The sequence below is a fragment of the Pteropus alecto genome, unplaced genomic scaffold, assembly GCF_000325575.1.
Source record: "Pteropus alecto unplaced genomic scaffold, ASM32557v1 scaffold306, whole genome shotgun sequence".
NCBI classification, from domain to species: Eukaryota; Metazoa; Chordata; class Mammalia; order Chiroptera; family Pteropodidae; genus Pteropus; species Pteropus alecto.
This window is the reverse complement of record NW_006437748.1, coordinates 472,410-484,610: the sequence shown is the minus strand read 5'-3', so window position 1 is coordinate 484,610 and position 12,201 is coordinate 472,410. Positions and strand designations below refer to the sequence as shown.

At 35.0% G+C, this 12,201-nt stretch overlaps 1 protein-coding gene and 1 pseudogene across 1 annotated transcript in view; both read left to right on the top strand.

Annotated features, from left to right (window-relative positions):
• LOC102885755 (protocadherin-15) overlaps positions 1 to 12,201 on the top strand; it is a gene marked incomplete at its 3' end in the record, with an annotated part of 563,452 nt that overhangs the window by 80,055 nt on the left and 471,196 nt on the right. Inside the window, exons 2-3 of the mRNA XM_015591761.1 lie at positions 6,835 to 6,849; positions 7,365 to 7,430. Coding sequence (XP_015447247.1) covers positions 6,835 to 6,849; positions 7,365 to 7,430 — 81 coding nt within the window. The remainder of the gene's footprint in view (positions 1 to 6,834; positions 6,850 to 7,364; positions 7,431 to 12,201) is intronic.
• LOC112482131 lies at positions 11,332 to 11,450 on the top strand (annotated as a pseudogene).

The window sequence follows — 12,201 nt, the reverse complement described above, 5'->3', positions numbered from 1 at the left end:
GACATTTCTAAGTTTAGAAAGAAAAAAGGAAATATATTTTAGTTTTTTTTTTCTTTTATTGTTGCAAATTTAGTTGAGGCTATATATTCTTTCATTCAACAAATAGTTGCTGAGGACTAGAAGTAAGATCTTGGTTATCACTGATTGTCAGTGAGAAATCAGATATTTATAAATTGATACTAGGATCCAGGGTTATGAGTATATATTAATTAGGTAACCTGGGAATCAGAAACATTTTCTTTGAGAAAGTATAGCACAGGCTAAAATCTAAAGGATATGTAGGTGAATGCCGGGTTAAGTGTAAAGATTAGAAACAATGGATAACACAACATGAAAAGGCTTTGTGGTACCCCAGGATGGAGCATAGAGTGATTAAAGAAAATTTTTTAAAAATCTGGAATGCTGAGAGCAAGTAAGAGCATGGAAATAGATGAGAATGGAGAGGAAGGAAAAGGCCTTGTAGGCCATTGTTTAGGACCTTGTAGGCCATATTTTTTGGTTGTCATTCTAAAATCCTACTATGCAGAGTCTTGTAAACCATAAAAAATATTTTTAACTTAAAAGCAATGTCAAAATATTAAAAGGTAAACAAGTTTTTATTGTAAGAATCATTGAGGTTAAAGATAAAAAAATAAATTTAAGAGTGGGGCAAAATTGCTTGTAGGGAGAGTAGTTAGGAAAACCTATTTGGATTAGCATGGTGACACTAGAGATTGAAAGCAGTAGAAGAATCTGAAAAGTTTTTTCTTAGACATTAAATTTAGGCTTTATTAATAGATTCAACTTACGATAGTGAGGGAGATGGGCAGGCTCAAAGGTGACCCTCTGGTTTCTGGCTAATGTAACTTGGTTCAAACTTGTGCCATTCACTGAAATAATACATAATGGAAGAGAACAGGTATGGGCAACTGGAATTCAATTTTGTAGTGTTACATTTAAGGCACCTTTGAAATCGCAAGTGAATGTTTTGTTTGGGCAGGAAATTTTTTTTCCTGTATTTTTTAAAAAAAATTTTATTTAGTTTCAAGTATAAAGTACATTGGATAGATATCTATACAGTTCATAAAACAATCCCCCCAATTGCACCCTCCCTCTCAACTCTCTAGCTATCCAACGTATTAATGCTAACCGCATTCCCTATGGCATGCTCCCCTTCCCCATGACCATCCATCAGCTACTAATTTGTACTTCTTTCACCACATTCTCCCAGTTCCCCAAATACCCCTCCCCTCTGTCCAATATCAAATTATTCACTATATTTGTGAATCTGTTTTTGATTAGTTTGTTCTTCTTATTCCTTATATTCCGCATATAAGTGAGATCATATAGTGTTTATCTTTCTCTGACAAATACCTTCTAGGCCCATGAAAGCAATATCTTTTTCCATCCTCTTCCTCTTCATAAGTAGAGGTCTTGTTTTCTTATCCTTTAAGCCACTCTATCTTTTGGTTGAAGCACTTAATTCTTTTCCATTTAAGGTACTTATTGATAAGAATGTAGTTGTTACCATTCTTTATTCCTATTTTTGATACATGTTTTTTCTTCTTAAACAAGTCCTTCTAACATTTCCTGTAATACTGGCTTGGTGGTGATAAATTCCTTTAGCTTATTTTTGTCTGAGAAGCTCTTTATCTGTCCTTCAATTCTAAATGATAGCTTTGCTAGATAAAGTATTCTTGGCTGTAGATCCTGGGTCTTCATCATGTTGAATATATATATGATTTTTGCCAAGCCCTTCTGTCCTGCATAGTTTCTTTTGAAAAATCAGCTGCCAGTTATAGCTGTTCCCTTATATGTAAGTAACTATCTGTTTTTCTCTTGCTGCTTTTAATATTCTTTCTTTGTATTTAACCTTTTGGCATTTTAATTATAATGTGTCTTGGTGGGGGCCTCTTTGAATCCCTGATTTTTGGAATTCTCTGAGCTTCCTGGGGTTTTATGTACATTTCCTTCACCAGGTTAGGGAAGTTTTCCATCATTATTTCTTCAAACAACTGCTCAGCATCTTGATTTTCTTCAGTTATGCTGATCAGACAAATATTTGGAGCCTTAATAGTGTCCCATATCCTCCTTAAATTATCTTTATAGTCTTGGCATCTTTTTTCTTGCCATTCTGATTGAGTGTCCTGATTGACTTTCCCATCCTTTAGATAGGGCATTTGACCGTGTTCTTTATTCACTTCGTTTATTCCTTTGTTTATTCCATTTAATATACTTCTCATCTCAGATAATGTATTCTTTGTTTAACTGGTTTCCTTTTATAATTTTCATTTCCTTTTTTTTTTTTTATCTCTTTGTTAAAGTTCTCTACACTTCCCAAAAGTTCATTGAGCATCTTTATAACCAGTGTTTTGAACTCTGCATCTGTTAGATTGCTTAACTCCATTATATCTGGATCTCTATTCTCTTCTCTCATTTAGTTTCTGCTTCTTTGTCTTCCCATTTTGGCTGTCTTTCCATGTTTGTCTCTATGTACTAAGCAAAGCTCCTAAGTCTTCTGGTCTTATTAATGTGGATTTGTGAAGTAGGTGTCTGGTGGCACAGTTCCAAGAGGGGTTCAGCTGCAGGTCAAATTTAACCCAAGCCTGTGCTCCTCTGGGGCCACCTGTTAAGATTCAGCAAGCAATCCATAGATGCTGTGCTTATAGTTGCTTCAAAAGGCCATGCCAGGAACTGAGGCTGCCTCCAGTATGAGTCTCAGCAAGAAGCACCTGACTCACTGAAGATACACCTGGATGTGGCTTGAATGGGGCCGTGAGTTGGGGGAAGTAGGGTTTCAGGGAAACCTCTGGGCGGAGCGACCTCTATTATCCAGTTTAATGATGTCTTGGCTATGATGGTGCTGTGTCTGCGTACTGGTAGTGGGGAGGGCTCAACAAGGAACAATGGATACCACCAGCACTACTGTACCCAGAGAGTCTCGCCTCGGCCCTCAGTCTGACAATGTCTCCCTGTAAGTCCCTGGTGCCCTCTGCTTGCACTCCAATTGGCTTTGGTACTCAGAGCGAGCAGGTCTGTCACTGCAAAAATCCTCTTGCAGACATAGCCCCTTTAAGAGGCATCTGCCGCTGCCACTGCTGCAGCCTCCATCTCACTCAGCTGCTCCAGACTGGGCAGTCCCACGTCCTCGCCCCGTCCTATCTTCTGTTGTTGCAGGGTGTTTTCTTGGATTTCTACCTAGTTGTATGGCTTGTTCATCAAGACCCTAGGCGATTTTTCTTTGCTGCTGCTCCTTGTTTCCATCGCAACTTTGATTTGGTCACCAGAGGGATGAACAGAGCCTCTATCATCTATGCCATTTTTTTCCAATCTCTCCTGTATTTTTTAAATATTTTTCAAAATGTGGAAACCTGAAGTCTCCACTGGGAGGGGATCTGCTTATAAGCTCACTTGCATGGTTATTGGCAGAATTCAATTTCTTGTGGGCTGTTGGACTGAAGGCCTCAGTTCCTCAGGGGCTTCGTTTCTTTGTCATGTGGGCCTTTCCAAAGCGAGCTCACAGATAGCAGCTGGTTTAAACACCATGGAGTGTGTTCTGGATGGGTTGATTGTGAGGTTTCCTGGGACAGTGAGCAGGGCGCAACTGGAGCCCTCCAGAAGCAGTATATGACTCCGAGCGAGTAGGAGACTAAAAGGAGGTCCGTATAAATGTGCAGAGAGGGGGTGGGTTGGGACCCACTGGGTACCGGAGGCAGCTCACATAATTGCCAAATCAGACCTGGGCAAGAAATTTAATATGCAAGTCATTGACATATTCATGACAATTGGCATGTTAATATAGAGGAAAAAAGTGAAGAGATTTGAAATTTTATTGAAAACACATTGGCTTTAAAAGGAAAATTTAAGAATAGGCTCAGGTGGGAAAAGGGTTTTCCTGACTGTTCTCTCTTCCAGATGAGGGATGCTCATATTTTGACAGCTCTGAGTTATTGCCTTTTGTTACCTGTCTGTAACATGCTCGTAAGCTTCAGACTATATAAGGACAATTTATCACAGGTTTAGTACCTATCATTACATATCTTTTTGATACTTATTTTTAACTCTGATCTGCTGCACGAGATTATTAAAAATTATAAGGTTTATTTTTAGCTTGATGACAAATTTGAAGAAATAAATTACACTGAGCATTCAGGTATTTGTATTCATATCTCACACTTTACAACGAATTGGATATGGGAATCAGGTAGGGACCTGAGAAGTCAGAAATTGGAGTCATAAAAAAATTAAATTGATTTAACCAAAACAGTCAAGGATGAAATTAAATAGATTAAGGAAGTCAGTTTCCAAGGTACAGACATCATCGGCTGTCTTCCTGTCTTCCCTGTGCAGATTATCCATAGACCATAGAATAGAGAACAGGATCATCTAGCCCCAAATTGCTTTCTAGTCTGCACTTTGATCTCCATTTGGATATTTTGCATACATAATAGTCCCTGGCTACTCCATCCAAAATTACTTTTTTTCAATACAATTCTAAATGTACTTGTTATTAAAAATATTTGTGTGCATTTCAAGACTAATTAATTATACTTTCCTGAATGCATCATTTCAAAACAAACACTTTGGATGTTACGAACAATGTTATTAATAGATTATTTTTATGTATCTGATTAATTTCACCTTATTAGTATTGTGAGTCTAAAAAGAATAATTATTTTTTGTTTTGATCTAAAATAAATATTTGTTGGACATGAAAATATTTTATTGGGGGGATTTGGAACCTGCTAGAAGAATAAAACTTGTCCGGTTCTTAAAAGTGTAGTAGAAGTTAACCAGGGGCATAAATTTGGTTTGTTATGGCTAGAAAATGAACTACGAGAATGAAAAGGGTAAGGGAGTTAGCCAGGGCTAGGAAATGGGGAGTCATACTTGGCTTAGCTGTAGAGAAAGTCTATCCATAAATTTAATAGTAACCAATTGATGAAAAGTTTTAAATACATTCAACTTCCTTCTTTCCTTTTCCTTCATCCTGCTGCCCAAAAAAGTTATTGATTAAATATCTATACTTCTACAAATATTTGTATGCAAATGCATGATACTTTTTGTCTACTCTCTGCAGTGATGGTGGTTTTAACTAAGGCAATGGCCATATATATAAGCGTAGAGAATAGTCTTGAAAAGTAACTCCTCTCTAAAATACTAACGGAAGAAATGTTTGGCATTTTAAGAATTGCTTTCTGTAAGAACTAGACAGATTTCTTTAATTCTCTTCTCACAGATCACTTCTGCCTTCTTGTTATCCTATTTCTACTCTCCATATGTATTATCTCTTTTTTCCTTTAATCACTTGTGTTGTTAGTGAATTTATTAAAGAATTGACTCCACATATACCCCATTGAACTATGCGTGTGTGGTTGTTTGTGTGTACGTTCTTATCTTGTCTCTAACCCTCTCCACCTGAGATTCTTGAATAAAAGAGCTGTTGATTTTTATTCTTATATTTAGTACATAGTAATTCATCTACAAATTTGACTGAATAAATAATTTCTGAGTGCATAAAGAATAAGAAAGTAGATAAACAAGATATTATTGTGAAAACATGGGAGGAAAGATAAATTCTGACTGAGGGTATGGGTGAGTGTTCATGGTATAGGTGAAATCCAGTTTCACCAAGAGGCGCAGAGATTTGCCAGGCATGTTCCAGCAAGATTAAGGGGCTGATATGACCAAAGGGCATGGTAATTAATTCTAAGTAAAGGATGTTGAGACCATAACACCCTTTAAATGTTATTCTAAACCATTTAGGTTTGAAAAACTTTGAAAGGAGAAACATATAAGGTTTTTGTCCCCAAAAGTGTCATTATTTTACCTTTGATTTGGCTGCATGAAATCATTCTCGTGGAATGAATAGATGAACATAGGGCGAGATTAGAGCTTCTGGGAGATAGGTGAGGAAACCATTGCAGGAATACTGGCGACAAATAGTGAGCAGCTGTGCTATATCGGGGTAGGGTAGGAAGGAGAGGAAGAAGGTTTATGAGTAGGAGTTATTTTAGATCTAAAAGTGTTGTGGCTTGAAACTCCTTGAACATTGGCAAGGATGAAGAGAGAAAAGTTGTAGATCTCTGCGATTTTAAGCTTCATATGAGAGAGCACATGGCTTATTATATAGACTAGTGCATGCCGAAGGCGTTATTATTCATGTCCATGTGCATAATAATCGAATTTTCATAAATAATTAAATAATAAGCCTTGAAATCATCTCCCAAATAACACACATTCTTGGATGGCTTTAAGCACATTTGATTTATGCTGCAGCCATATGAGTGTGCCAAGTACATTTAACTGTATTCAGCAGCCCTATCAGGATCACCAAGTACCTCCTAGAAGAGTGTTTGATGTCTCAGAAGTGTACATTTTAAATCTTGCCAACAAGCCTTAACATTTTAATCATCATGGGTATTATAGCTCATGATACTATTTATATGTTCATTATCATGAGATTCTTGATAGAGTATTAATAATGTTTGGAATAATGAATTAGTCATCAGTACTGAATGACAGGCAGTATTCTTAAGGTTTGTTCAACATAGAGATAATAGACTGTTCATAAGGAATTTGTATTTACCTTTTCACAGGAAACATATACATGTACTTTACATTTTTAAGTGGCATATGTTATTATGCTAATGTGTAAATATTATATTACAATTGTAAAATGTGTTATAAGGGTTTTATATATTTATTTTCTACAAATTATTTGGTGATGTATCTGTTATCATATAATGCTACTTATATCTGTAAATCCTCACTAAATATATACATATATTCTTTCTTCCTTTCTTTCATTTTTCTGATCTGCTTCCATTGATGACTCTATACTTTTGACTCCAGACTGGCAATATGAGGGTAAGATGCAAAAATAAAAATTCCAAACAACCTCATGAGCATTGCTTGTCTGTCTTTGTTTTATTCTCAGAACATTGTTAAAATTTTATTCACTCTCTTTAATTAGATTCCGTATCATGATTAAAATCCAATTATGTTTGTTTCTGTTGTGAAGCTTTAATTACAACTTATCCTTGTTAATCATTCCTTTATGTTATTTCTTTGAGTTAAATTACCATTCCATTATCTCTGTCCTGAAGGCCTGATGCTCTCCAGTGGTCTCTGCTGGGGTTTTCTCAGTAAGATTTGAATAGTTTTATGGTGCGCAAAGTGACTGTGTTATGATGCGGTAAGGCATCTGTGTGGTTCTTATGAAATGTTTTTAAAAATTAAAAATTGTTAAAAGTAATGATGCCTTTTAATTTGATTGTGGAAGTTTTCTTTTTACGTATCAATATACATCTCAATGAATTTGATATCAGAGTAAGTGCCCCTGCGGTTGTGACTTCTTATCTTTGGTTATTTTCTCTCTTTAGACTGCAAACTAGCTAGGGGAGGACCACCAGCTACCATAGTCGCTATTGATGAAGAGAGTCGGAATGGTGAGTGAGCTTTATGTTTTATGACTTATCTAAGATGGATTTCTTCTAATTTCAATGCTAGATTTGTTATGCATGAAAGTACTAAATGAGAGCTTCAATCCAAATTCATGAACAGCTTCTCTTTAATTTCTTTCCTGTATGGGTTTAGATATTGTCATTCCCTTGAAATGCTTTACTTGGATTATATCATGAGAAACTCTTTTAATGAGTGACTAGTAATGTTTAATTTTGATTATGAAGAAGTCATTTGATTCAGAATCAATCCAAGAAGCCATTGCAGATACTGGCTGGAATAGGTAGAGTTGACTATTATACATGCGCAATCACCTAGGCATCTAACTAAAATACATTATATTCCTCCAAAAGAAGTGGACCACAAGGGAAGCCTTACACTACTAACTTAAATCGGCTAAAATCTAGTAAGAATTAGGATCCATAGCCTATTAGACATGGTGATTTAGAAATGGTTAACAAGAAAATCGAAAGTGCTTGGGAATAGAAAAACTGACAAAAATTCTAGAGCAAAGAAGTGTGAATTTTCACTCAGGTCGTCTACCATAATTAATAACTAATACCTAATTCATATTAAGTTCTTCAAAAAGATAACTGTCCTTATCAAAATCAAAAATAAGTATAATGAGCACTTTTTTTCCACAACACTTTTAACCACTCTAAATTTTAATATACCAATATTTAGAGATTCTCTTCCTCTATTAGGAAGCAGTGAAATGATAACATCTTGAGCTGTTGGTTTCTAATTCAAACTATTTTAAGTGTGAGAATGTGCTCTGTGGCTCACTTTGCCTACTAATTCTATAATGGACCCTCTGTTGCACTTGTTTGATTTGCACTTTCTGTCTATTCTAAGCATTGTGGTTTCTGGATTTATATTTAAGAAGAAAAATTGTCAATTATAAGAAGATGTGATTTTTCCTATAATTTAACCTGCATATATTTTGAAAAACTTTTATAATATACATAGTATCTACATTGTTCACTTCATCATGAATTTATTGAGCTGCATTAAAAACATTCTTTTACTCTTTTGAAGAGCTGGCATAAACTTTTTTTTTGCACATCCTTCAGAATAGGCCAAAAATGTCTGCAGCTTTGCTGGACTCTGTTTGAACAAATTTAAATGTCTACTTTAAATTTTAGCAACATTTTAAAAATCACAAAAATTTAAGTTTTTAAAAATTATTTTTAAAAATACAATTTTTATTGAGCTTGAATGTATTTGAAGTTATTAATAGCTATTATGATGCATTGAAATAAATTGGAAATAAACCCTATATGTATCTGCAGAAAAGGAAACATATATAAACATGCTACGCCAGAAATATTTTCTGCCTCACATGTAGTATCGTGGTTTATTTATGGTTAACTATCTTTTTCTGTGAACAAATCTGTACTTTCTAAATATTCCATAATGAAAACATTTTGCTTTTTTAACCATAGACCCTCCCCCGCAAAAAATGACAGAAGGCCAGCCTATATTTAATTGTCTTATTGTTCACCAATTCCCTTGAACATATGAGCTGAGCCGAACTAAAACGTTTAGTTTAAAGAAATAATTTTCTTTAATGTGTGATTTTATACAGAGCTTACTCTGCCAACCAGAAAATTATAGCCATGATTACGATGATATTTTATCTCCTCTTATGTTGATTCAATCCCTCTTCAAAGTAGCTCGGGATGTCTACAAAGGTGTTGCCGTAGCAGCACTGTACAATGGCATGTTGTGAAAGTTCAATATTTGTGTTTTAGAAGAATGTGACATAATATAGAGCAGTAATGTTGTGCTCTTTAATTGGCATATTTTGTAGAAACTGCCAACTACTGAGAATGCTGCCAAAGTTATTTGAGTGTCATCACAACTGTATATCAAAATTCAGTGCTAAAAAAAAATAAGCTATTAATCAATGAAAAGATATGAAGGAAACTTAAATGCCTAATTACTAAGTGAAAAAAACCAATCTGAAAAGGCTATTCTCATGATGAATATATGTCGTTATACATTTGTATAAATCCATAGAATGTACAACACCAAAAGTGAAACCTAAGGTAAACTGTAAACTTTGGATGATCATGATATTTCAGTGTAGGGTCATCCTTGGTAAAAAATGTATCATTCTAGTGAATGACATTGATAATGGGTTAGGCTATGCATGTGTGGGGGCAAAGGGTATATGAGAAATCTTTGTATCTTCCTCTCATTTTTGCCGTGAACCTGAAACTACTCTAAAAAAATGAAGTCTTAAAATATTTCTTCTGGAAATATATGTTCTAGTTTCACTCGACTCCGAGTTGCTTATGGCATTAAGTCCTTAATGGAAGAAGAGAGGCCAAGAGCAGTTATGCTGGAACTATTTAAAGCCTGTCTCTCAGTGCCAGCCAAATCAGAGTCCTGGCTGCTTTACAACAACTATGGAATGACATTCAAAGAGGCATTGGAACAACTGGTTCAGACTAGTTCTTAGAAACTGGATAAATGCATAGGCAGTGCTGAGTAAAGGGAACAAGACAATGAATTTTAAGTCATAATTTGAAGATAACTGATTAGACAAAAATGGACAGATTCAGAGGCAAGAAGATGTCACTATCTATATGAGAGATTAGAAGGCCCATCCTAAATATCCTTTATGGATTTGGTTAAAAAGATATTGTGAGCTCACAGCAAATTTCAGAAATGAAAGATAATACTGGATGTCTTCACAGTTTGGAAGCAGCAGCCGACAAAGGATGCCATGGATGTTTCCCCATCCTTGTCAGGGCAATTTCCAGAGCCAGAGTGTGAACCAAGTTGAACTTACATGCTTTCAGGGTGGGAGAGGAAGTCATAAAAAAGGAACGATGACTTCATTTATTCACTCTTTTCCTGGCATTTCTCTGGTCCAAGCATGCAGCTAGGGGAAGGGGATAAGGTATAACTATTTCAAATAGTTATTTGAAGGTATTACTATTTCAAATACCTATATAGTTATTGAGGGGCAGAGTAGAAGACTAAATCTTTATGTTGATGTTTTTCATTCTTTATAGTTGCCAATTACATGTCTCTCAGAGTTATAGTAAGGAATTAGTCAATCTTTGCCCGACAGACCTCCAAAGAATTCCAAGTAGAGTGGCAAACACTCCTAGTAACAGAGGCCTTGCATTCATGGAAAGACAAACCATAAATAACCAACATGTCTTTATGAATATTCCAAGGTTCAAACAAACTATTCTGTGATAAAATGCTTCGAAATGTCAGTGTTCAGGCCCCTCTCCTTTTTGCCTATTTATTTTCATTCTTCTCCTTCATTCTCTACAGAGAGCAAGGTCTAAACTAGTAGAAATTTTTTGCCAGATGCACAGAGTAGAAGTACAGTAGACTGTAGAATAACTCAGAGTTGAAGATGAGTGGAATTGTGTATGTGAGACAGCGCCAAATGGTGAGAACAGAGGGAACTGAGGAAACAAGATGGAAATTATCAGGCAGCCTGGATGATGGTGTTCCTCCGGGCTAAAGTGAAAGGGGCTAAGGGTTTGATCAAGAGGCAGGAGGTGCTAGGAAAAAAAAAATATATATATATATATAGTAGATGGGAAAGTATTTCAATAACAGTTGCCATAGACAGAGTCCTTTGAGAGAAATGTTATTAAAGATTAAAATTCTTATCTGGGCCTGTCATTTGGGCATGTTTCTTTCAATGTGTCTATAACTAGAACACTGGTTTAAGATGTTCCTAGATTTAATTAATTAATTTATTAATTCTCTCTCAGTTCTGTGATAAGTAAATCTTTTAATTATTTCAAATAAAGCACATAACAAAGTATGGCCTACATATTTGCATATTGAATAAAATATGAAATGCAGGATATACTCTTAGATATTAAGCTTTTGAAAAATACATAGAACTTTGTCTATGGTCATGCTACCCTGAACAAGCCTGATCCCGTCTGATCTTGGAAGTGAAGCAGGCTCGGGCCTGGTTAGTACTTGGATGGGAGACCACCTAGGAAGACCAGATGCTGTAGGTGTAAAAAATAGAAAAATAAGAGATTGTAAACTGACAGGATCCTTGCAGTGAGGTCAACCAAGCATTGCCTCACCTGAAACAAACAAACAAAAAATATGTAGAACTTTATTTAAAAATAAAAGGGCGAGGGAGATCTATTATATTTATCTAATGGAAAGGATCTTTCTAAGTGGTTGGTTTTAAACAATTACTTTCTGTAGGCACTTTTGTCTTACCTCTATTCTGTATTATTGTCTTATTCCTACTGTAAATAGTATTTGTCTCTTTTTAATTTTTGTCAACGAATTCCAGAATAATTCCATATCTAAAATAAGAGAAAAATTAAAAGACAAAATTAAAACAAATAAAATGAAATATGATTATATGCAATAGAATACATACTTATAGAATAAGCAACTATAATAATAACAGAAATTCTATGAAGATTAAGGTAAATTAATAGATGACTATGCAAGCTTATAAAATATTAAAATAAGACTAAGACCTCATGTGGGGTTAAATAAGATCATTATTGTTGGCATCAAGCAAATGACATTTGGCTCAATATGGTAGTTTTGTTTTTCTGAATAAATAAGAAAAAAATGTTTTTTTTGTTCTATAATTTTATCACATCCTAACGTGATTCTTAACTGCTAAAATACTAAATCTTTTTATAAGACATTAGTAGCTTTATGATTAGATTGCTTATGGATGCTGCATAGTACTAAAATCATGATTCAAAATTTTTCTGTTATTCTACTTTTCCCAGTTAT